The following is a 27,471-nucleotide window of genomic DNA, read 5'->3' on the forward strand; positions in this document are numbered from 1 at the left end:
TATAAAAGGCTTTTGCTTTAAAACATCTGCTCCATGATGCGTACAAGGTAAATGATGACTTTGGACCAAGCCATCGCTGAATAATCTTGTGAAAAATATGAGGAACAGCTGCTCCTCTGTGACTCTAATGGACCAGGTAGGCAGGTGAAAGCTACACCACTTTTTTACTGTAAATCCGCCATCAGTTCATAAAATATAGGTTGGAAGTTGGTGGAATTCATTTCAAGTTGTTCCTGTTCAGATTCTTTGTACATTTTCAAACACAGGGAAATGCATACACATAATTGTACATTCATACATCTGTGTTTTTCTTCACCTCCAGCTCTGGTTTGCTTTCATTTTGCACACATATAATATGCCTCAAATTTCAGAAGGAGACACAAATAATAAATATAACACTAAATAAGCCTTTTACTGTGTAATTTTAGCTATTAATCAGTATTTGTGAAACATCTTCTCAAAAAGAATGTTGATTTTAACTGTCTGGGTCTACCTCATTTAGTTGAGCTCCGAATGAAAACGGTGCAATCAGCTTCACATTGCCCTCTGGGAGACATTATCCAAATCATGCTATTATCATACTTACAAAAGGAAATGAAAGCTGAGATGATTGCCAGAAGCCTAAGCATAATCATCAAAATAATCCCATTTTCTTTAACAGCCTATCATTTAAGTTATGTTTGGCCAGCACATCAATTCATAACATTTCGGTCTTTTCTTGGAAGCAGCACATGCTACATTCTTGCAAACTGCAACTTTGAATCCTGACTTCAGTGTAGACCAGTGGCTTCCGAACTTTTTACACCACAGCTACCCTTCAAAGGAGATGGCAATGGAAATGGAACGCCACCCAACCTCCAGTATAGCATGCATATATGTACACAGATGCTTATTGGTTTAGATGTTGTATATTATACTATATTATATCAATATTAAGTTAAATAATATATGCCCATTCATAAGCCCTTGGTTACTGCAGCTACAAATGTCACACCTTTCCATTCTCACATGCTGAATGTACCACTCTAAATTCATAATAATTTTTCCACATTTTTTAGTCCCTATCAATACACTTTAGCCCAAAAGTTTGAGGTAATCAGAGCATAACTATTTGGAGTTAATTTTATGTCTACTCTTTGATCACAGCTGAATTAAAATTACTGATCAAACCAACTTCAATATTTTAAGTAAAATACAACTCTGAATATTCATTCACCCCTCGCACTGCAATAAATTAATAGAACTGAACACTTTTAAGAATAAAAAAACAGTTCATGTTCAGTAAACTCATTATGTACTTGTTTCTTTTTTCAATTTTTTGATTAACCGTAACTCAAAACATTGACTTAATCAAACTGCAGATTCTGTACCTTAAAAACCTTAAGTACCAGCATCTGAGCACTAATTAGTTAAGTCATATTATTACTTTTTTGGACTCATTAATATATGTTTAATTCATCAATAGTAATCTCAACAGTCACTGTGCAAAAAGACTGATTAATAATGTTAGCATCATCGAATTAGTTGAAAAAAAAATGTCTTTGACTGACTTTCTATTCCTTCAAGCTGACAAATTTTAAAACAAGAATCCTGTAAAAGGATGAAAAGAGCTTTATATGCTGCTATAGTATCCAAAACCAACTCCAACACAGAGGGGAAATACTACAAAGTAGGTGTGCTAGATGTGAAAGAGGATTTTTTTTAAACATAACCCTAGAAAATTATGCAATATGCTGTTTGGTTAAGTTACTAAACTCATTAGCCAGACATGCTAATGTACAAATACACCTACCACTATGAATATGAATAGGAATTGCAAACAAGAATACAAACACAAATATTAAACCTTTATCATCCAGTGTGGAAATTTGCCTTCCGTTTCACCATAAAACATGCCCTAAAAATACAATATGTAATGCAAAGAATAGTATATCATCTCCATATTTGGAGCCAATGTAAGAGCAGACAAAACACATGAACATAGAATGAAATGCTGTTGCTCATATTTTCATATATTTGGTTTTTGAGAGGGTAAAAAAGAAATCACCATTCAAATTTTTTGGATACCGAGTAGCATTCTTGCTTTAGCTCCATGCATGTCACTTCAACATGCAGAGAAATCCAAAACCAATGCACTTGTAGTGGTTTCATCCTGACAACATATTCGTACACAAGCACATGTACACAGCAACATGTGTGTTTTCAGAAACACACCCACACAAGCAACTCTGGCCAAAGTCAGCCAGTAGGAGGAGACAGTAAATCATGTCATGTCAGATTAAAGATGACGTGATGACATAAACAGTCAGGGAGCTGATAATTCTCCCAGTGTGGGAAACTAAACCAAAGTGATTATGTGCAGATTTTTGTATGTCAGAGACTGTATGATGTAGTTTTCATATTCTTATTTGCAGAAGGCTCTGGCAGTGTGTGAACGAGAAAAATGCAATTTGCTGTATTTGTGAAGTGAAATGTAAGCCAACACTGTGTGGAGAGAAAAAAGAATGAGCAAATATTTGTGAATCACATTAGAGAGCAAACATTCACTCAATTTCATGTGTCTGCGTGTGTGAGCGAGTGTAACATGTTAGTGTGTGTGCGTGTCAGTGATGCAGCCTGTGCAGCATATGCGTGTGAAAGCTAATTGCTTCCAGAGGCAGGATGTGACATCATGAGCCCCTCCCTCTCTGCTGACCTGGCACACACACACACACACACTGCACAGGAGAGTAGTAACAGTTCAGCCTAACAGACCCTCTCACTGAGCAAAGCCATAAAAACATAAAGAGGCTTTTGGGCCACAGGGAATGTGTGTGTTTGTGTGAGCACGTGTGTGTGTGCGTGATTGTGTGTGTGTGTGTGTGTGTTTGCACTTGTAAGCTCTTTTGTGTGTTTTTCTGTTTCTGGTTAGAGGTCAGGAATGTTTGATATAAAACTGAACATCCACGTACAAAATACTAGTCACACTTCAATCATTTACTGGTTTAAATCTGCAGGAAACTATTGGATTTATAAACACAGGCTTTGGTAGTTTTGGCAACCTTGTTATCAACACCTAGAAATCTTATCAGCACCCATCACCAATTTCCTCAATTTCTTTTAATGTTCTTTTTACTCTTTATTTAGTGGTCATTGTGATTGGTAGCTCATTATAAAGTCATAGCTTTAAGCAGATACTGCAGTTATTAAACAAATTCACCTAAATTTCCTTTCTTTTCAAAATTTAAAATGTCAAATATTTTAGTTGTATTTAAACACACAATATATACGTTGTGCCACTGGGGGTCTCTCTCACATTAAAGCAAGAACAAAAGCTGTAGTTTGATAACACTGTGAGGTAACGTGGGATCATGGGACTTGTTATCTTTACGTTAAACAACAACCATTGCTGATCAAAATCTGTTGCTCTCTATCTTTATCATTATGGATCATGTGTAAAATTAGATGATTATTGATGTACAATTCATGCAGGGGAGGGCAAAATGTGTGTTTGTGGGCTGTTTTGCTATTTTTCAAAGAACATTATCCTTGAACATCCTGGGAACTTCAAGAAAACTTCTCCCTGAAAATGTTTGAAGAACATAATGTTCTAGTGTTCTAGCAAGGAGATTATTACAAAAAAACTTTAGGATGTTATCCTAGAACATTGTAGGAACTTCAGGATTTTTCAGGGTTTGAACATTGTTGGAAACATTTGGGATAATGTGGGTACACAAGTCAACGAAATATATAACATGCATGTAGCATTTTTAGACATTTTAACAATGAAATGTTACATATTGTGGCTTTAAATGTATGTATTCTACACAACGACCAGAATACCTGTTGGCTCCATGACTGACACGGGATCCCAGACCTTGTCACATTCACGCTGCCTTGGTAGAAGCGGCCTCTGTCATTGTAACATGTAGCTGTTTGAGACCAAACAGAATAAATGTAGGATTAATGTTGTTTTCAATCATTACTTTTAAATTATTTATTCATTTCTGTATTAGTTCTGGTGACTGGATACAAATACATTTATGTTGCACTTTTAAACTTACTTGTAATTTCATCTCTCCTGATGTCTGAAACATAAAAAAATATCAGATTAATAGAAACTCAAATATTAAGAGAAAGCACTGCTATTAAGTCATCAGAGTAAAAAAATATTTAATAAAGAAATCAGTGCAGCACTGAAGGTCAACCCAGCACAGTTAAGACTCTATTACAGAGCAAAAATACACAATACTATGCCTAGAGACTTTAATGCATAAACCACACACACACAAGTCACACACCTGCAGCTGTATATTTTGGCTCAGCTAGTAAGACCCTCTTAATGACCTCATCAGTATCAGTCTAGCAGGCCAGGCTTTTTTTGGCCCTCAGCATGCAAGTAACTGCACCCAGCCAAGTCCTGTTTTTCTTTTACATAACGCTCCATTTCCTCCCTGCTTTTATACCACACTGTTGTGCTTAAGCTGTTTCTACAGAACAGAATTAACTTATGTTAGATTTGTCATATTTCTAGAAACAAGATACTTTTGTTTGTTGCAACACTGCATGCTGTAAGCTGTACACAAACTCATCCATATAAAACAATAGCTGACTGACATTTAGAGGTGTCTTACCTACGAAAGGGACATGTGTACAAGCGTCAGGGTCTGTGTGGAGACTTGGTAAGGCCTGGCAGTTGGGCAGCAGTGAAGTGGGAGCACTGGACCCGGTGCCAGAGCTGAAGAGGCCAGGCTGGACTGCACTGCTGCTCTCTAGTACCAACCACTCCTTGTGACAGTACAGCTCCTTCACTGCCAGGCAGTGTTCCCTGTTTTGTAAAGGAAAAAAAAAATAGATTATTATTCGTTCACTCAGTTATTCATTAGTTTGTTACTTTACTCCCTAACTACACTTAGTACATTCATCATATATATTTTACTAACAAAGTGAACTTGAATAGATACACTTCCTGAAGAAAATGCGCATGAATGCTGCATTTCCTGCATTTGCTGCATCTGTTGCAAAGGAGTCCGAGCATCAAGTGTTGCTGATTCAGATAAGAGCCAAAATCAGTGGTAACTCAATATTGCACTAATAATGGCCACAAGGAGGAGCTATTAGTGCCATGTTTTAATATGTTGTGCATGTTCTTATGGAGAAGTTGTATACCAAGTTTCATCTCAATTACAGAATTGTAGAAATATCATGTTTAACGGTTACTGTGGCACCCTGTGTGGGCGTGTATGAAGTGTAACATGCTGGCACAGAGTGGCTGTACATATGACATTCAAATTTGGTTGCAATCCAAATAAGCAATGAAGAGTTAAGGCCAAGCCATGCCTTTGGAAATTTGATAAAAAATTACAGACGGGTAATGAGCGATATCATCTATCGGTGTCATCTAAACATGGAATGTAAAAATAAAATGGCGAAGATAAGATGAAATATGTTCCAAAAGAAGCAAAAAAGTCTCTACCAAAATGTCAAAATTGGTGTAAGAATTTTAAATGTGCAAATGAGCCTGGCCTAGATCATTTGAATTGACCTCATTAAGGAACTCTCAGTGGTTAATGAGTTGTTAGCCAAAACATAAAAATCTTAATATCTGACCAAATGGTGGCGCTGTTGAACACATGTTTTTGAGCATATGTCCATGGAGCACCTGTGTAACAGGTATGAGGACTTAAGCATGTATAGTGTTGTAGATTTTGATAAATATATGCACACTCTCATAGATGGTCATTCAAAAAAATATTGCAGTAAATTATTCATATCTCAGTAACTGTTACAAATGGCAAAAAGAAAAATAATAATTTAATTAATCTAAATGTGAAAATTTAAATGATGTGTATATTTGCAAAAATGTGTGAGCAGAAGTGAAAAGGCGTATAGAAGAGGAAAAGGGATAAAAAAAAATAATAATAAAATAATGAGTGAAGAAAACAGAGCAGTCACACAACAAATGAAACAGTGACACATGTGCTACCTGCAGACAGGTTTGGGTGTTGGTCCTAACCCGGACGGGTTGCAGTCAGGGAAGGAGGAGTGGCAGAGCAGTGACCGCACTGCTGGGCTACACAGCATACTGAGTCCTTCCAGCTCCGTCCACCAGCTCTGAACCAGGTACTCCTGCATCTCCTCGGGGTCCGAGAGGGAGGAGTTGAAGAAAACCAGCAGATCGTCTCGCAGGACGTTGCGGCACACATCTCCACGATACGCACTGCAGTAGCCCTTGTAGAGCCTGTGGGAAGAAGACATAAATTCATACATGCACACTACTATAAGATTTAATTGTTAGACCTGTTACTGAAGTTCAAAAGTTCAAAATTTGAATGTATCCATTTCCCCTAGTATATCAGCCCGACTTTTGGGTACTAGCTGAAGTGGAAAACAAAATTGAGAAAAGTACTTGGTATGAAAAGTGTATCCAGCTGAGCCAAGCCATACCATGCCATGAAAAGGGGATTTTTCTGTTTACTTGTCTGTATTCCATTGCTATAGCGCCAATGCTTTTTTAGAGGAACAATATGTAGCCATTGCACGTGCAGAAATGAGTACTGCAATTCAAATAGCCACTTGGAGCAGCATTTAACATACAATCTATGGTTTAAGCGAGTTGTTTCCTTCCCGCCCCCTCCTCCACAGACACAACCAGAGCAGGCTGCAGGAGCCCCACAGGAGCACAGGATGCGTGCAACCTCATAAACTGACAAGAACAAGCCACTACAAGTCCTTCACTGTAAGCTGATCAGCTGTTAATAAGTGTCAGTTGTCTATAAATGTAATGTTGAGCCCATTATCCTGAACATTTACACCATCTACATGATTATTAATGATTTCCTATGACTCATAAACAGACTCATTCATACTCATTTGGTGAAAATTTTGCATTGATTTGAACTCAGATTAATGTGAAGCGGACATACAAAAATTATTCTGGTCCAGAATGAGAATTTCAAAGGGGAAAACCACAGCTGCAGCGTTCATGGTCAAGTGAAGAGAATATTTTAACATGTATCCTTGAATTCTGATGACACATCATGGTCATTTTATGATTTATTACAGGAAATATATTACAGATGTATGTATGTTTTTAAATATAAGACTTTAAAAACACATATGGAAGATCATCCATCCATTATCTAAGGGGTCATTGTAGGGTCACAAGGGACTGGGTGCCTAATTACTTTGTGGGCCAGAATTGTCAATATAGTACACACTGAGGAACCTATTGTTTCAATTGACTACATTTACCATCAACACAGATTGGACACCCACATGGAAAGTACCAACTTTTCCCTTCAGTTAAGTTCATTTCTTTTGCGTTACTTGCTACCTACGTATTTACCCAGGAGTACTTGAAATGGCGTCTTGTGTAAACAGTGTTTGCAGTAGGTACCCCTCATCATACAGGTAATCACGGCCCTGCCCTTCATCTGTTAGGCCCATTTGTAATTTCAGTCCATGTGTATTTTAAAAAAGAAAGAAAAACAGCAAGAAATAGATGCAGACTATCGGTCCCCAGAGCAATCAGTTTTTTACTGCTTTGGCTGACAGTTACTGAACTTGTGTGGAGTTGTGTGCACTAAAATAAATAATAGGAAATGGTCTGCTTGCATCAACTGAAATATCTTCTTAACAAAGCATCCAGATGTTGATCATGAAACAGGTTGTAGAAGGTTCGTATCAGTCATATATATATGATATACAGTAAAATCCTGCCTATCTGTTTCCGCGCTCCGTTCATTTGCTTGCTTGCTTGTTTTTCAGCTCTTACTGCATGTCTGTTCATCTTCCTGCATGGACACGTGCCACATTTCTCTGAGTCTGCCTCACATCCATGGTCTTTCTGCCTGCCTGCCTGCCTGTCTGTCTGTCTGACATCCTTCACGTTTCTCTCTGTGTCTTTACACTGTAACACTGTACAAACTCCAGATGTTGCTTCTTGGGGAGTTTGGTGCCTCAGCAGAGTTCAAGTCAAACCATCAAACTTAACACTGTCCTGTAAATCTATCAACCCCATCGTCCTACCATGCCCCCCTCTCTTTACTTTCCCTCTATGACTCCCTGTGCTTCTGCATCCTATAAATAAATTGTCCAGATGTGGTCATGAGTTGGCAAATCATGTAAGGTCTAACCGTGAAGCCTGATCCTTTCGTCTGTCTATGACCTGCAGTCCGGTCTCTTTCTTCACTCTTACTTCAGAAACTCTCATCAGGCATCCACGGGCCGACATTTTCTCTTTCTCCTCTCTATCTCTTTCCATCTGCAGTTACATAGTCCAGATGTGGTGCCTGGTGTGTGCTGTGGTTCAGCAAAGTTCAGATTCAACTCACACCATATGAGTGATTGAGAGAGCTCCCTCTTTGCACTGAAGGTTCATTGACAGAGCAAAAATGCAAATTGTCTTCAGGAGACCCAAAGGAAGCAACAGCATTTTTTTCAAACACAGCTGGTGACAGTAGTGTCAATATTCATCTGATAATGGCTGAAATCATTTAATCAGACGTTGCGAGGAAAAAAGTAGCCTAAACTATCACAAAAATGTTTAAACAAACTTTGAGCTACATGCTGTAGAGAGAGATGTGTCATAAGTAGCACAGAAGAGCAATGTGTGACCTGTCAGCAACACTGTCACTGTCATGTCAGCTGTGTGGAGCTATTTTACGTTCGGGGGGGAAAATGCAAAACATCTGAGTGCAATTTAATTTGAATAAATTTATGCAATTCATTCAAATTTCATTTTAAATGTGTGAATGGTGCTGGCCAATCAAAAATGCAAAATTTCAAAAAGCAGAGCAATTTTGGATCAGATGACTTGAAATGTTGTCAGCTACTGAATACAAACTAGATGATATTTTTTTAATTAGTAACACAATCCATTGGTTTATGTAAAAAAAAAAAAAAAAAAAAAAAAACGTCATCTCATCTGAATACTCTCCTCTTGGATTGCTTCAGTATCATAAACTGAAAGTATTACACCTTATACTAAAAATGGACACAGAGAAAAATTTTTTTAATTCCATAAATATCCTCTTTTTTTCTCTTTGAACATCTTAAAACATTCTCAATGCAAATAAAATTGCCAAGTCTGCTACAAAGTGGAGGAAGAAACCCCATATGTCAGACTAACTTTGAGTTAACAGAATAAGTAATCAAGCAGTCATTGAACGTGCAACTATAATCTAAATGCCAGTTTTTTCAAATGTAATGTGGCCTGATTATAGTTACTCATTTTTTGTAATCTGGTTACATAATCCTGATTACATGTAATCTGTTACTACCCAATCCTGTGCATAATTGAATCATGCTGTGAGCTTTGCATTTCTTCCATCATGGGAGTAGAATATTTGTTTCACTGCTGTGTGTTTTTACATGGCTAGGTTAAGCACACATTTAGTTGCTTAAAAGAAAAATATAGATGGTATCAGACTGGCATCAGTATCAGCACATACTTAAGGTTTTGGTGATCTATCAGACATGAAAGGTGGTATACAGCCATCCCTGATCCAAGTTAGTTTAATCAAGCTGAAAGTCATGAAAAATGGTATATAAATTTAAGACACAGACAAGTTCTCTTACCTCCACTCTATGGGAAAGTGGCAATATCCAGAAGATGTTGGTTGAAGAAACAGAAATAGGAGGAGAGGGGAGAAGAAAGGTGTCAGACACAAGAGAGAAGGAAAAAAGATTAGTCTCAGTATGAATAGAAAACCAACCATGGTGCCTATCTCACCAGCTCATAGTGAGCTGTGAGGAGAATGAGGGACAACCAGGTGGAGGGACATTGTGTGTGGTCAGTGGGGACGTGTGTGTTGTTTTAGGTGACTATGGTCAGGGGGTGTGTGTGGGGGAGTGTGGCTGAGGTATCAACCAAATGGGGTGGGGGGGGGGGGGGGGGGGACAAACAGCTGAAGCCACACAAAACACAACTAAGTGGCAGCTAACATAACTCAAGACAAAGATGTAACAGCCCCCTAACACACACAGACCTACACCAGAGCTACAAGTATCTATTAATGGTTCTGTAATCTGATATCTTAGTGTTGGATTGAAATAAAAACTTGTTCCTACCTGCGACGGTGACTCTGGCAGTTGCCTTGACAGTGTTGGCTCCGGCGTTGTGTCTGTTGGAGGCCAGACACGTGTAAAGAGCCGGCTTATTTACTGTCACTTTGAGGACGGACAGGATCACCTCTCCCATCAGCGTCTCTTCAACCGATGCTCCCAATATCTGAAAAAAAACATTGAGAGAAAATAAAAACATAATGGAAGGGCAAAATACAATTAAATACTGTACATAGACCACAATTATATCGCCATTAGTTGTTAACTTCTATTGTCTGTCATTTGGTGCTGGGTGTACAACGGAGTATTAGGACCACATTACGGAGGAAAAGGACAAAAGGAGGAAAAAGATATGTTTAAATTCTGTTTATTGGACATTATTAGATATCGGTAGGGACATATCACATGTACCATCCCTTCTAAATTTTACATCCTTGCCCAGAAATGACTGTTTTCCTCCGGTAACAGGAAGCATTTATGTCCCAGGATCCGTAGGGCTATGTTCATATCACAAAGATCAAGCAGAGTAACAGTGTATACATGCAATCCCAGTGTTTACCAGATGATGGTGGAAATGCAAAATTGAGTCACCTAAAAGGTGAAGAGAACACGTTTCATGAAGTTACGCTGTGTGAAATATTTGTCAGCAAAGTGAGCAAAAAAGAGAACATTTGTGGTCCCAAACATGTCTAATGAAACAGAAAAATGTGGTCTTAAGATAAGTGTAAAGTGTTTATATACTGATCATATTATAGTCTCATGGGTGTTGAGTTGATGGAAGTGCATTAATATAATCACTTGTGATGATTTAGAAGGTTTAAAAATTCCCTGGTATTCACACAGGGCAGATGTAGCGAGATAAAATTGATTTGTTGTTTTCGGTTCTTGTATTCACACTCACATATATTTAAATGATATATGTGAGAGTCTGCAGCGTGTGTGTGAGCGGTTGAGTCGAGGTGCTGATGTGCGACGTTTCTATATTTGAAGTTGTGTTTGACACCGCCTGTTTTTAGGACAAGCTTGATCCAGGCCTGCTGAAATTAATGACCTCAACAAGCTGCCAGAAAAGCAGCTCGCACAGTCATTTTAAACAGCACACACACACATACACACACACATGCACACACACACACACATATAGTGTTTACAAGCATTATGGGCCTGTAATCACATTGTAGTTAGCACCCAAGACTATTAAATACCCAGACGTTATGTGGTGTATGTCTGCCCGCAATGGCACACATAAAAATGTCTGCTGCCTGGTTAAAAAACAGTCCTGCTTAATATTCTTAAGGTGGTCGAGTATGTTATCCCATGCCCATGAATAAAAAAAAAATCTTCAGCAGCAGAACAAAAAGCTGCAAGTCCATGACAAAACTCACTTTTAAGATTTCAAATTTACCACAGCAACTAAAATCGTAATATAGGACTGTTATTTATTGGTCTGATGTTTACTTTTTAACTTTTCTTAAACTTTTCTTAAACCATCCCAGACTCGAGGAAGCTCAGGCAGGCTGCAGGAATGCTGCAGGAGCATAAGACAAGTGCAAAATTCTAATCTGACAACAGCAAGCAACGATGAGTCCTCCACTGTAAGCCAATCAGCTGTTTAAAAAGGGTCAGTTGTCTGTCAATGTAAAGCTAAGCCCGTTATTATGAAAACAACACTGATCCAAAAATACACACTCTGGAGTTGGAGTTCAGTGACTGCCTGCCTTACAGTCTGCCAGACTCCATTAACATATTGATCAATTTAACCGTTAAGAACATGCACTCCGTCTAAAAGATTATTAATGTTTTTTTATGGCTCATAAACAAACACTTACTCATTCAGAAAACATTCAGCATTAGTTTGAACGCTAATCAACATGAAAGAGGCATACAAAATCATTCTGTCATTCTAACCCGGAACGGAAATTTCAAAGGACACCACAACTGTAGTGTTATTGTCGGAGAAGCAAGTAATTCAACTTTACATGTCTCCTTAACATGACATATCGTGGTCATTTTATGATTTATTACAATGAATATATTACAGATTTCTCCTGTTAGTTTCTTTCTTGCTCTTTCAAAAGGAATAAGCAAATGTATTTGGCATGAGTCACAAATAATATCTTCTTCTAGGTCCTTAAAATCATTGCATGTGTTTACAACTGCAAGGGTGATTAAAACCAAACCATCAATGACTCACATGTCAGAACACGATAATTAGACATGGTGAGATGGGTCACAAAGTCAGTTTCAGTTGTGTTGCTTGTTTAAAATATTCACTTTTTTCTTTTTTATTATCTCCATGTATTTCAGTCCTCAGTAATAGCTATACTGTATATCCTATAAGACCACCTCGTGTGGCAGGGCTGTCAGACTATCTAGTCAGAGTCTTCAGATCACAAGTCAGCAGTTAACACAAACCACTCAACACTTAAAGGCCTTAAGAACCTTTTGTGCTCGCTCCCTTAAAAAAGACAGGCCAATTAAAGCTGATAACACGGTGTATCACTGGCTAAATGGAAGGCAATCTCTTCAATCCCCTGTCACCATAATGAGAATTCCTCTGCTGTTTATATCCCTGATCCCACAGCCAATCTTCGAGGGCATTAACTGTGTATGTGTATGTGTATGTGTGTGTGTGTGTGTGTGTGTGTGTGTGTGTGTGTGTGTATGTGTGTGTGTGTGTGTGTGTGTGTGTGTGTGTGTGTGTGTGTGTGTTGGTGGGTGGGTGTTTGATGGAGAGAGACAGAAAGAGAGAGGGATAAGTTGAGTAATTTCTTGTATGTTTTCATTACAGTGTCTGTGGATTTGTGTACCCAGTGTCCTGGTTTCCCTATTGGCCCTTGCTCATGCACATAACCACATGACTATATTACCATAAAGTCATTTGCTTCTGTGTTAAGTTCTTAATTATTTTGTTGATCAAGCCACATGGAGAGCAGATAGACGGTATTGCAGCCCATTCTCACCCCCAGTCTGTCAAATATGACAGCTTGTTCAGCGCCCCTATGGTTTAAACTATGATGCTGTTGGTACTAGGGCTGTTTCAGTACCAATACCAGCATAGGAAAATGCCTCTGATACTGCCTAAAATGCTGATGTTGGTATTGGCGAGTCTATACAATACAGTATTCAGCTGTTATAATGCACTGGTATTGAAAAGATTGTGTTAGAATATCTCTAGTAGGTACCTCAGTCATCTCTGGAGGGCCCCCTCTGGCATTATGTTATGATGCACAATTAAAATCAAGTGATGTAGTATAAAGAGTGAGATGTGGATGGATGGACAGGTCAAACACAGGTTTTTCATCCAGTAGACTTGGATTTGTGTCCCATGTCAGCATTGATTTTTTTGTTTGTTTGTTTGTTTCATTTCATAACATCTGTATGTTATGTTACGTACATTGCACTATTGCACACATTATTTTTGGCATCATTGGACCAAACTTCCAGATGCCTGTCCAATTCTTAGCTTTATTGGGCAAAGATTCCATAATTTTAAAGCATAATATAATTCAAGTCTTTTGAGAGAAAACTAGACCTCTGCTTCACCTCTTGGCTCTGATTTTTGGCTTTAGAAAATGTAACTCATGATGGACTTTAGAATTTAGCCAGTCACAGATCGCTAAGATAGATAGTTGTTGAGTCTCATTCCCAAAATATAAGTATTTGATGATCTGACATTGAGACTCAACAATCAGTTCTTTCTCCAGAATCATTTACTGTGCCTTTAAGTTACTTTACATACATGAACAAACCTAACAAAGGCACTTATTTCAAACAAAGTCATGATCTTTTCCTAATCCTTCCCAAGTAGTTCTGGTGCCTAAACCTGTACCTATACCTGTTTCGAGACTTTTTTGCACTAGACAGGCTCCTATGGGGTAATAATCTGAAGCCACCAATGCAGACCCTTACAACAACAAGTGTCTCAAAAGAGAAGAACATCATTTAGTTCACACCACTTAAGAACAGAACATGTTGCTTACATAGACCAAAACCAATGGGACTCTATAGACCTCTGAGGAATGTGCAGCTGCATCAGCAATGTAGAAAATGTATGTCTCACATCAAAGACATACACTGGAGAACAGGTACTGCACAAGTAATACATTTGCTGTACAGAGTACTCACATTTCTTTGCGAGTTTCACAGCCACTTTAGGGTCTCCTACATGCTTGGTGGGGTGATTGCAATCTGCAAACTCACCACTATGCCACTAAATGATACACACTGGTCCTATAAGTAGACGATGCTAATGTGCAGTTTTCAGGTATTTAGCAATTGTTCGACTAAATATATAAGCTAGTACATTTGTTAGCTTTAGAACACATCCATGTAGTTTAATCTCAGACCAATGCTCTGGTATGCGAAGATGAAGGTTTCATAAATAAACCTTAATATGAGTATTTCTGTAATGCATGTTGGCTTTCCTGGTTATTATCTGCTCTGTTATTGTCACAGCTCTCCCATTATGTAAGGCTCTGCAGCTGACAATGTGTCAAAATGTCAGCTACGTGATACATTTTCTCTGATGCTGGCTGTGTTTAGTGACATTTGAGCCAAACTCAACCACTGTGAAGGAGACAAAAATATTCCTGGAGACATCACAGGCATTTATGAGAGACATAGGGGACCGGCCATGGACGTGGATGGACGCATGGAGCTACCATCATAAACAAAGTTATTACTTTGAGTTTGATTGCAAAATATCAGTGGGAAGCTTTAGTGTTACGTAATTATGATTTAGACGCCTTTTGACCCTGAATTGGAGACATTTATAGAACTACAATCAATTTACCAGAAGAATATTAGAATCTGCAAAGTACCATCAATCCACCCGTTTTTATTAAACACCTGAACCTTAGCACTCACAGTATTCCCGTTTTCCAGCCAGGTGATGGTGGGGATCGGATTTCCAGTGGCGTTACACTCCAGGGAAATCTGGCTCCCATACGTTACCCTCTTCTCCTTAGGAACCCGCAGGATTCGTGCTGGAGCTGAACGCACAAGCACAAAGTGTGGACGCATAAACTCACATACTGAAACCAAACAATTATATTCCACTGTCTAGAATGACTGTTTTTAAAGGGCATGCTGTATGTATATACTAAGCATAGACAGCGAAACCACATTTAAATACATACCCTGCACCTCTATGGTGACAGGCTTTGAAAAGGCCAAACCAAAGCTATTTCTGGCCACACAGCGATACTGGCCTGCATCCTCCTTCTGTATGTTATGAATCTTCAGTGCACCATAGTCGAGAATGGTAACACGGTCACTGACCTTGGACAGATGAGACAACTTGTTATTCCTTTTTTTCCTGAGTTGGTTTCTTAACATCATTCTAACAAGTTTGGGCTGTTTCATGCTTAGTCTGGATGCTTTCGCAATCTGAATTCATTCCCAGTCCTGGTCAGACAGACACATACACTGCAGTACAACACACTCAGCCAGTGATGATCTAAGGAAAGTTAAGCTAAGCTTAGATAAGATGAAATGAGATAAGACAAGAAATCAGTGAAGTGTTTCACATGGCTTGAAAAGAATGAAAACTTTCAACAATTTTCTGTAGTTGCATACCTTGATAAGCTCATCATCCTTGAGCCAGGTGACATCTGGTTTGGGGTTGCCGAGGGTAACACAGGGCAACACTGCTTTGGATTCTAACAGAAGCGTTACGTTGGTAGGATGCCGTTTGATCTGTGGTTCTGATGGAGAGAGGACAAGACAAGAGAGATGAGGTAGGTTTAGTATGTCGCCTAAATGCTGCTATAAGAGTATGGTTCTTAAAGAATTTGTACGATCTGCAGATTCTTTAAAAAATCTGGACTCAAGATCAAGATTGACTAGATTCCTGCCATGCAAGACAGCAGACATACTCATCTTTAGCTGCAGCGCTCCACAGCTCTTGGCTGGCTCTCCAATGCCGTTGCTGGCGATGCAGCAGTACTCTCCGTTATCTAACTCTCTTACATGAGGGATGATCAGCATCTGTCCCTGTTCCCTGGTTATATACCGCGGGTCATAGTACCTGGTGGGAAGCAAAGAACAGTCTGTGAACAGAAGAAACCAATGGATTTTTCTAATATCAGCCTCATCCTTAGCCGTGTGATGGCATAATGTAGCAGCTATTCACCTATTTTAAGGTTAGCCCTATGTTGGCAAAGCTAAGCTGCTAACACTGACATGCTTTACAGCATTGATAGCCACCACAGCAAAGAGAACCTTTGAAAGTATCTCATCAACAGAAAACACAACAAAAAAAGACATTACAATAAGATATAAGCCAGAAACTTTGATTGCCAATTTTTTTCTTGAGGTGTTATCTGACACACCTGAGTGAGAAAGAGCATTTGCCATCAAATATGTAACCAAAATAAAGCTAAAGACAAGTATTGCTGTATTTCTAGACTTTTATATAGATTAACTGTGAGTGTAAACTTACATTATTGGGTGATTATTCTTGGTCCAAGTGATTTCAGCAGAGGGACGGGACTCCACCTCACAGATGAATGTGGCATTGTGATCCAGAAGCACATCCAATGTCTCTAATAAGGTGATGATACGGGGCGCTGTGGGCAGTGCAGAGAGGAAGAAAATACAAAGGAATTCATTACAAAACAAGAAATCTATTTGGAAAAAAGAAACGTGGGGTAAAATGAACCTCGGCTTTTTTATTTTTTTAAGTAAACCTATTGCCAGACAGAACATCAATAGACTTATGAATTATCTGTAGATTACAGCACATGGTGATCACACTTGGTCATGCTTTGGCACTGTCACTGACCTTGATCACTGTTATCCATATGCTTTCACTGAACATGGATAACTTACAAAGGATGATTACTAATGCACAGGTTATTGCAGCATGGGAGATAGGTTCGAGATAGTAAAATTGACCATGAAAGTGTGAACAGCTGCATCTTTTTAGCCAAATTATTTGATATTCTTGGCATGCCGATTTTAGAGTAATCTGTTTTCAGTCACTCAGTGTTCAGCTTTGTTGGCTAATGGGACCAGTTCAGAGGTTTTGAGGTTTGTTTCATTTTTGGCCTGAGTTGAGCAGAAGCAGGGTGACCCTGAGCGGAAGATGAGTCTGTTTATTGTTAAAATTACATCTGAAGCAATTTCGGATTTTGCAACTTTATATACAGTATTGTGAAAGAGGAAAGACTAAAAGGCTTCGAGGGAAGAAAGGGTGACAGAGACGGAAAGACATATTTGAAATCAATGAGAAGTTTTGAGCTTTGTCATAGTTTTTGTTTTTTTTTCATTCACACTGAAGTTGAAGCAAGGACGTTTTAATTAAGTCTCCATCCCCAGTACACGCACTGTTTTATCTTCAACATATGGTCTTTGCTAAAAGGAAAAAGGGTAAATTACAAGTTCTGTGTACACTGAATTTATAAATTATTAGAACCACCTGTTTTCCATGATATGACCCAGGTAAACCCAGAGTAAAAATGTGATCAATATTTATTTTATCCATTTAAAGCCTCAATCGTGAAAGACTTTTGTAGGAGAAAAGGGGAATCTTTTCAGACAAGTGGGACAAGGGTAAATGGCAACTCGGTACTAATAAGGAGGTCTGATATTTATTTTTTTAACTCTTGAGGAGGAGAAAATGAGAGGGGGAGTAAAAACAAAGAAAAGACATGTTGAAAGTGTAAAGGGATAGAAGAAGATAGTAGTAGCACTGCAGTGAGGCAGCAATTGTTTATGTGGATTCAGATCAGAGGCATCAGGGTTGCTTTAAACTTTGTATGAACTAAGGAGAGGACAAGGCAAAATAGAAAACAGAGGAGAGAAGAAAAGGAAAGAACAGAGGAGGGAGAAAAAGAAAGCAGGATAAAGGGAAGCATGAGGGTTTACAGGATGCTTTTGCTTGTTTTGTCTCTTGAGAAACAAAGATTTCACAATAACATTGCTGGAAAAACCAGCCCACATCCACGACCCCAACACTAGGTCACTGCGGCTGTCAGGCTCATGAATGGGTGATGGAAAGAAGGCAACTGTAAATCGAACTGAAACCCTGACAGAAGGTTAAGCCCTGGTTTGAAACACTGGGATGCAATTTTAGCCAAGGTCGAAGCAATGTTAAATATCTCACTAGTGCCTGTTTTATTAAGTCATTTCATATATGCAATAAAAAAAATCGTATTTTTAGCCATGCTAGCAACATGGCTCAGTCAGTCAATCCCTTTACTGAAATACCTCACTATCTTTAGTGCCACTGGTGTGGTGACAGTTTTTGCTTTTAGAGGAATGTCTTGAGAACTACCGGATGGATTGTTGTGAAATGTCAGCCCAGTCTCACTCCCAATGAATAAAATACAGCAGCTTGGTCAGTGCAACTATGCCTCTAACTATGACACTTTAGGTGTTTTAGCATCATTTTTGGAGGCAGCATTCTAGCATTATGTTTTGATGTGCCGTTAAAATTCAGGTGATGTTGTGTAAAACACGAGGAAGTCTGCATATGGAAGAAGTGAGGTGGATAGATGGGTCAAAGAAACACAGGACTTTTACCCAAGACACTGGGGTCGTGTTCTGTGTGAAACCAAAACTCAATGTTGACTTTGTTGCGTTGCATTACGTTGTGTCCAGTTGCATTGCATTTTGTCGAGTTGCGCTGCGTTGGATTATCTTGACCACAGTAGGTGATTATGGACTGGGTTTGTTTCGGTAATCTGTGACTAGCAAACCGACTCATGAATGTCTCTTTTGTTTCTGAAAGGTTAGTTTAAAAATGGAGAACATTATGGATCCAAGGAGAGAATGACTGAAGGGTAAGAGGAAAAGTCACAACTACAAATCCATCTGCAGTGCAATGGAATTAATGATATTTTAGCGCCATGGTCAGGGCTATAAACTGCATTTCAACCCAGATTACCTGGAAATTTTAGTCCCTAGTTTCAAGACACTCAAACATTCCCTCACCCCATTTCCAAAGTGGGCTTAAGATTAGTCAAATTACTCCATCAATGTATGAAAAAGTGACAGCTGTTCTTACACATCATTTTTGCATTGGACCATATAGCTCTTATACAAAGTCTACATCAGCCAATATGCTTTCTTTTGAAACTTTGTGGTAATGTGTTGAAGCACTATGAACAAAAAATAAACTGGTTTTCAGCAGCAGATTTTTAAAATGGTGGCTGAAATAAAAGGCTGCAAGTACTCGACCAATTCAGTGCTGCAGACCCCGCCCACAAACTTTTAAAAATACTACAAACAAGTAAAATAATTTCCTCAGAACTTTTTTTAGACCCTGACCCCTGCAGTGGAAATGCAGCTATAGATTCTAATATTTACAAACCATCCATCCATCTTCAACCACTTATTTGAGGTCAGGTTTTGGAGGCAGCAGTTCCAGCAGGGGACCCCAGACTTCCTTTTCACCAGCCACATTAACCAGCTCTGACCGGGGGATCATGAGGCATTCCAAGGCCAGGATGGGAATGTAATCCCTCCACCCAGTCCTCAGTCTACCCAGTGACTTCCTACCAGCTGGACATGCCTGGAACGCATCCTTAGGGAAACGACCATGTATCAATGATCTCGGTCTTGCAATCATGGCCCACCCTTCATGACCATAGGTGAGAGAAGGAATGAAGAATCACCAACAGATCGAGAGCTTTGCCTTCAGCTTCAGCTCGCTTTTTGTCACAACGGTGCAGTAAAGCGAATACAATACACAAACCTAAATCAGATAAAGGATCAGTGACAGGCAGACTTCACTAACATATTCAACTCTCATTAACCCCTCTGCCCCTGCTACTAAGGGATGGAGCAGGTGGATGGCAGATTAACAAGGGTGATGCATTTTTGTGAGAAATTTTGTTTCCTAAACAAACTCAAGTAGTTTAACTTGTCAGAAAATGAATTCTAATAACTTGGGTATGACCAAACACTTGCAAAACTATAATGCCATCCCCGTCAGCCTCAGCTGTACTTGAGCAGTAGGATTTTGCTCAAGACTCACAGAGCTGCTAGCGTGGCTGTAGACTTTTAGTCATGTCTCATCAGACCATTTGAAAATGTGGAACTCTTCAATATTTAGATAAGAATGTGAGTGCATTATTTTTCATTGTGGGTAAGTTTAACCACACATTTTGCTGATGTTGTTGCTGTCATAGAGTTCACTGAAAGTCAGAAAACACTTGGAGGACGCTAATTCAATAATAAGGCGTTGTAGTAGAGGCTTGGGTTTTAAGTGGGTTTGTTGCTGAATGTGTTTTTTTTCCCCACCATGTTACTTTTACTTTAGCCAATGTTTTGTCTGAACAGATGGACGACATCTGAAGAGTGAAGGTTTCACCATGGTCATGTTTAACCACATGACTCATTATTTAGAGCAAACGAGAGCCTCACCGGATTTGACCTTGCGAGAGGTTCTTGTTTTGAAACGCTGCTTGGACGCAAAGTGATTCAGTGATTCATAGTGATGTTAAGGCTTTCAGAAGAAGGCGGTCACATCTGGCCTCCACTGTATGTATTATATAAAACTCACTTGATCCAAACTAAGTGTCTGTCATTTTCACTCTTTGCCTGTCCACATATAAAAAGAGGATAGAGTGGAAACTGTTCGATTTTTGCTATGTTGCTGCACTTTTCCAGTGTGTGTAGGTCTAGAAATGTATGTCCTTGAATAATTCTGAGATATTAAAGCCATTTTGGCAAAGCTATCATTATATAGGGGAGACCGGGGGCAATTGTAACTTTTTATTGACATTTTCCTATTCATAGACTGCTTGAAATTCAATCTTTTGATATAAGAAACATATGTGCCCTAATTAATATTATACCATAGTATTAAATTTACTGCAATTTAGAGTATTATAGCTGTAACACTGAAATATGTCATATTAATTAACTGTTTTCAAATGAAAGCACACCACTAAATAAGGCAAGGCAAGTCTATTTGTATAGCACATTTCAAGTAATGGCTGCTGTAGTATCTAATAATGTAACTTAAGTTTTTGTTTGTTTGTATATGGTTCAAATTCTTCTTCTGGGCACCGTATGCTTGCAAAGGAAAAGTCTATTTATGTTTTTGCAGAACACTAGGCAGCTATTCTATTGGTAACTAGATTTGAATCATTTCAACTGAGTTTAAAGTAATTTTACATTTAAATTAAGTTAAATATTCTCATTTTTGAACAGAAAAGTATGTCAACACAGACAAACAAGGTGCTTAGAATTAGGCCACATGGCTTGTGGGCAATTATAACACACTGTTACAACTGCCCCCAACTTTGCAACTGTGATAAAATCTTGCATGCAAGCTAGCAACACTTATATAAGCATAGTTTGTGTTGTTTTGAGGAATTGGATGTGTTAAAACTGACCTTTCTTAAGGCGCCCCCTTTTTAGCACTGTGCTCCAACGACAATTGATCTTTTGAAGGTTGGTACCTCCATCAGCTTTTTTCTTCATGTTTACTTTACTAAGACAAGTTATGTGCTAGGCTCATTTATGTTGTAAAGAAAAACTAATTTTGAGGATGGTTGTAAGATGTTTCTTTGGGACCTCGAAAAGCAAAATAACATCATATCTGAAGTTAGCTAATGAGAGCAAAACACTGGATAACTAGCCAATCTACATCAATCATTAGCTTGATAGTTTGTTAGTGTTCTGATAACATTAGCTAGCTGCCTAGTTAGCATTTTGTTAACATTAGCTAACTTAAGTTGTGACCATATATATCGTTTTTACAGGAAAAGGAGAAAATAAAGCTCAACTACTGTTGCAGCACATAAGAAAGAGAGGCAGGGCTCAGGGAGGGTCACTTGTCCCTGGTCTCCCCTACTTAGATGTTAACTCTTCCAGTTTTGCTCATACAAAACTTCTTTAACAGCATATGCCATTTATGTTTTTGTTGTCCATGCCCTTACCTGCACTGATACAATCTCTCTCTTTAAAATTGCATCTTTTCTGTGTTTTATTTCCTCCAGTATCCATTACATCTTTGTCATCCTTTAAACTTCATTTCTTTTTCATAATAGTGGCCTTCTTCCGAGCCTGTAACTCATAACATCCTTTGGTGTTTGCTTTGATTTGTAGTTTCTCCTCTAGGTTTTTTCCGTACTTTGAGTCAAATTGTTAACAGTATTCTCTCCGACTCTATCACGCAGACCAGATACAAGTGTTTTTTGCATGATATTTTCATTGTGGCCAAACAAGAGCAAACACAGAAATAGTATTGTTCTCGTGGCATGTCAGGGGATCTGATGTCTGCAAGGGAGTCATCCATTGTTTGGAGAGGTTCAGTTCACACAGACATGTTGAGCAACATTAGAAACACCCTCTTTATGTCATGCTGGCGTTAAATGGTCTTGAGTAATCCTGCTAGAGCATATTTTACAATATTACTGGCTCACAGCAATTGAGTGATTGCATGGGTTATTATAAAAGGCATCATTTACATGGTCATATTTTGTGTGCAGTAAGTGTGTAATGCTGTTTTGACTTATGCTGTCAACACTTAATTTAACAGAAAAATTGAAACTCAAAAGCTGTCTCAATAAGGCCGTTGTGACTTGAGGAGGAGAGGAATGATATCATTTTTTCAGGGGACACATTAATAATGATCAACATCCATTTTAATTGTTTGCTTGCACTCATTTCAAAGTAATTCCAGCACAGCCAATAAACACCAGTTCAGCCCAGCACAACACATGAAAGTGCGTCTAAGCTTTGCTCAACTGACCCACGCCTAAAAACCACAACAAAGAGCCAACAATAATAATAATATAATAATGCGTTTTTACAACACTTGTCAATCCAGAGTTGCTAAATATTTATTTGGCGCAACAGCTTGTAGAACTGTGCTCAGTCAAGTCACGGGTGATTAAATTTAATCTGAAAAGCCAAACAACCTTTTTCATGTTTAGTCACTTTATTGAACATTACTACAAGGAACTTACAAACGTGTTGATTTTGGAGGCCCCTGTGGACAAAAGCAGTAGTATTTTGCCTGTAATAACCACAAATTATGTCAAAAATAAAATTGTCTTTAAAAATCTCCCCCTGCTTCTTTTTAACTGACTAACATACTACTTACTGTAACTTTGTCTGGGAAAATGTAAACACAGACTTGTTTCATCTGATTTTAACTTACAGCCATACAAAGGCATCAGCATTAATTTGAAAATGTTTCACAACCTATAAAAAATCTGAAGTCGTAGCTTTAAGATCAGTCGTTGAAGAAATTGTTCAACATTATGGAAATATGTTTTCCAAGAGTGAGATGAAAAGATAAAGTATCAATCTTATGTCTGTGTGAAGTACAATGCTTAAAGTACAAGGCTTAACACCAGGAAGTAGGGAGGAAGAGCTAGTATAAATAAGATACTTGTCCTTCACTTGATTATATTTTCATCTCATGCTACTTTGTACTAACAGTACAATTTGTAAGCAAATGTAGTACTTTTTACTCGACTATATTTATTTGACAGAATTAGTTATTAGGTACTTTGCAGATTTAGATTACTAGTGCAACATATAAATCAACTCATTATGAAGTACTATTATGTATTAAGCTACTCATATCCTGTATCAATATATAAATAGTTGAAATTACGGTTTACCAGCTTCAACATTAGTGATGCGTACACATTAATGTATCACTACAATCCTGTGATACACTTTATATTACTCTGAAAAGAACCTCTATGTATAATGTTGTACTTTTACTTATAAATCAGATTTAAAATGGAGGACTTGTACTTGTAACAGAGTTTTTCTACACTCTAGCATTACTACTTAAGTAATACTAGAGTAAGCGCACCTGCATACTTTATACAGTCATACATTAATAGAAATTTTAAAATGTTAACTTGTCATTTTTAAGTGTTTCATGCTGTAACTTCTTTGTATAGCAAGATAAATGGTAATCAAAACATATAAGGACTCACAAACTTTACAGTACAACACACTATATGACGTTTGCCTACTGAGGATACTGTGGATGTAAAAAGTGTCACTTTTATGATGGATTTCACCTTGTGGGATAACAGTGGTAGCTCTAGAAAGGATTCAGTTGGGTCTGACAATATCTTGGGATAAAAAAGCATCCTCATTGGTGAGCCGTCAGTGGTAGAATTTTCATTCTCTGATAACACTATAGACAGATAAATCATTTTCTCATTCATATCTATAAGTTACTGCTGACAGGATGCCTTCAGTGATTTGGACCAACAAGAAAGATGCCATCCACATTCATTTCAGCCTTCTAATCACTGACATATCACACAAGGCACAGGTCATCTGCCAAGGCCAGCCTTGCATCATGTCAATCCAACCTACAATATCTACCCAGGCAGAATGTGGCAGTATCTACACCACCTGTCTCCCTGAGCCAGTCTGCAGCATGTATATTGTATATCTGTGCTTATAAACTATGTATTGTATGTCAATGGTCTGCTCTGCAGGCCTGTGCATGTGACTGTAAAACTGCGCCAGCATTTGATACGGTACCCATCTCACATGTCCTGAAATCATGAGGCCATGGCTGAACTAGCTGCAGTCACAACTCTTTAACTTAACAAGATGTCCATTTTTTTTCTTTGATTTATTTGAATATTTGATTTCTGGACCAGTTTTCCTTTCATTACCAATATTTCATGGAAAGTGCAAAATAGCTGAGGGGTTAATCACAACCACTGAAGTAGATTAAAGCCTCTGAGCTCTATTACTCAAAAGAGAGGAATAAATGTTATGTGGTGCCCACTTTCTCATCATGTAGGCACAGTATACGGCTGTGGTGGTGGTGAATCATGTGGAAATTTGGCGTATTGGAAATAAAAAGAGAGACAGCAGGGGGAATGGCCGGTTCACAACCACCTTTACAGCACCCTGCAGAGAGGATATGCCCCAGTGTGTAGGAAGGATATACATTTAGTCACATTTACACTATGTAGGCCTATAAACACCTTCTCCTTTTCCCTGCATGTGGTGGAAAACAGGTGATCTCAGTGCTACATGTGTAAGGAAACTCCACCAGCATTCTCTCAAGGAACGCTCTTTACTGAAGGCAAAACAAAAAAGGATGTTCTCCAAGATATTTCTCTTTTCCAAACCAGTGCTGACTGCATTGATCTTCAGCCTATACTGCAATCATCATATTTACTCACATGTGCACACATTATGTATAATGTATATTGTAAATAGCCCACAGGGCCGTGTTCTTATTCTTATCCTTGTCCCTTTTCCTTCTTCTGATTTTGTATTTTCTGCTTACATTTTGTGATGAGTATTGCTATTATGTTATTTTAATATATTACTAAGCACAAGACAGCTACAATGTTTATACAGTTTCATGGTAACACCTTAAGAAGTGTGTATAAGACTGTTATTACACTGTTATAACCATGTCATGACACATGTCATAAAAATGACATTAAGTTTATTTGCACTGTCAAATGCTTTTATTACAGTATTATAAATAATTTCCTGGACTTTAATTACACTGTACACTGTACCATTTGGTCTAGTCAAGATGTCATTAAATGTCATAAGGCCAGTTTGACGACTGGCATTAGCAGGTTAGGTCGGTTAGCCATGGAGTCATGTCAAATTGTCATAAGAAAGACAATTGGCTTGAATAATGTCAAGTTGTCATAAAGACATGATTGAACTGATTTATGTCAAATTGTCATAGCAAAGACACCCCAAACCATGTGAACTTTGCATTAAAATTGACATAATTGACAGAGTGACACTTAATACAAACAGTCGTGGACATCAGTTAAGACTCCTTCATGGTCATGACAGGTGCCCTGACATGGTTATGCCAGTGTTATGATAGGCTTATGCACACCCCTTCAAATAAAGTCTTACCATTCTTACTATATTTTATCTTTTTTAATAAGTTTTCAGTTTAGTTTTTTCCTTTGTCAAGTAATTTATCTCTATTTATAGGTTTATATATTACTAGCAAAATCACAGTTCTTCTACTTATGTTCATTTTTCTTTTGCTTTTATTTCACGCTTGCTTTGGCAATGTAGACATCTGCTTCCCATGTCAATAAAGCCCCTTTGAATTTGAATTTGACAATTTTCACACTACTATGTGTTGAAAAAGGTGCATAGAATTAGGTCTGTAATAATTATTGAAATTGTTTAGTCTATAATATGTTACAAAATTGTGAAATAGATGTAATAAAAAATATATAAATATATCTTTAAGGCTTCTTTTCTCCAGCAAACAGTTCAAAACCCCCAAACTCATTAATTATCATAAATGATTAAAAAGAAAAAATCAGCAAATTCTTATATTTAAGAAACTGGAATCAACAAATGTTTGACATTTTTGCTCTAAAAGTGACTGAAACGATTAGTGGATTATCAAAATAATTTCCTTTCAAACAACTAATCAGTTGATTGAGTTATCATTCCAGCTCTACACAGAATTCACACTGTTTTATTTGTCCAATACCTGAATGTGTTTCAGACACTTAGGACAACTTATTCTAAAATAGACACTCTTACAGTAAAAGCTCTGTGACGTACCTCTCTGTATCCCATAACTTGAGGTGACCAGAACCAACAGAAAGACAGAAATGGTTTCCACAGTCTTCATCCTGGTTCTACGATGATCTGCGCTGGCAAATCTTTTGGACAGGTAGAGTATAAGCCCGTGGTTAGATTCCCATGGCAGGTGAGTTCTCGTAGGTTCACTCGGTGTGTTTCTTCACAGTGTGCGTCTGCGTGTGTCGTAGCCAGGGACAGCAGCCATGAGCTCTGTGCTCAAGAAGGACCAGCTCAGTCATCGTGTGTGTGTGTGTGTGTGTGTGTGTGTGATGGACAGTGGCAGCTGGTAGATGTCCTCGTGTACAGTCACTCACAGGTTGTGGAGCCACACTCAAAGCTCCAGAGACTCCAGTGCCGGAGAGTCATCATTACCTCACAGTAATCGACAACAGTGCCAGTCCACTGTTTACCACAAAACAAGATGTGTTCAAGGTTCTCCTCATTAATGCCATGTCAGTTAAAATAAGGCACATTTGTGTCAGTGAAGCTGCAACAGAAACAGAGATCAAAAACATAAACAGCAAACACTGATTTTTCCTCACATGTCCTGCTTGTATCCAATCTCATCCATCCTGTAATTAACTGCAGTACAGATCTTTATAGCAGTATTTTTCAACCTGGGGGTCGCGACCCCCACGAGAGTCATCAGGTAATTTTTGGGGGTCGTCAGACGGTTATGGAAAATAAAATAAGATAAAATGATGGGAAATGAAGGCTGTATTGTAAACGGGGGAATGAGTTTTACATTATGTTGCCTGTACTGGTGAAAATTGGCCTTTAAAAAGATTTTATTAAGTGCGTTTGTGTGAGTCAGAGCAGTGGTCTACTTGTGTGAGTTTGGTAGCTTTATACATTAAACCCTGAACAGTCTTGGGCACCGACCTGATT

The 27,471-nt window shown here is 38.3% G+C and overlaps 1 protein-coding gene across 1 annotated transcript in view; it reads right to left on the minus strand.

The window, feature by feature from the left end:
* Positions 1-26,799, minus strand: part of musk (muscle, skeletal, receptor tyrosine kinase) — a 39,955-nt gene extending 13,156 nt beyond the window's left edge. The window contains exons 1-12 of the mRNA XM_084746177.1: positions 26,563-26,799; positions 16,493-16,619; positions 15,927-16,078; positions 15,628-15,755; positions 15,189-15,330; positions 14,917-15,041; positions 10,054-10,213; positions 9,562-9,568; positions 5,966-6,220; positions 4,614-4,807; positions 4,044-4,067; positions 3,823-3,911 (exon numbers count right to left, since the gene is read on the minus strand). Coding sequence (XP_084602303.1) covers positions 3,823-3,911; positions 4,044-4,067; positions 4,614-4,807; positions 5,966-6,220; positions 9,562-9,568; positions 10,054-10,213; positions 14,917-15,041; positions 15,189-15,330; positions 15,628-15,755; positions 15,927-16,078; positions 16,493-16,619; positions 26,563-26,632 — 1,473 coding nt within the window. The 5' untranslated portion in view covers positions 26,633-26,799. The remainder of the gene's footprint in view (positions 1-3,822; positions 3,912-4,043; positions 4,068-4,613; positions 4,808-5,965; positions 6,221-9,561; positions 9,569-10,053; positions 10,214-14,916; positions 15,042-15,188; positions 15,331-15,627; positions 15,756-15,926; positions 16,079-16,492; positions 16,620-26,562) is intronic.
* Between the last annotated feature and the right edge of the window lie 672 nt (positions 26,800-27,471).

Source organism: Lutjanus erythropterus, chromosome 20 (genome assembly GCF_056507025.1).
Source record: "Lutjanus erythropterus isolate fLutEry1 chromosome 20, fLutEry1.hap2, whole genome shotgun sequence".
Taxonomy (NCBI): domain Eukaryota; kingdom Metazoa; phylum Chordata; class Actinopteri; order Lutjaniformes; family Lutjanidae; genus Lutjanus; species Lutjanus erythropterus.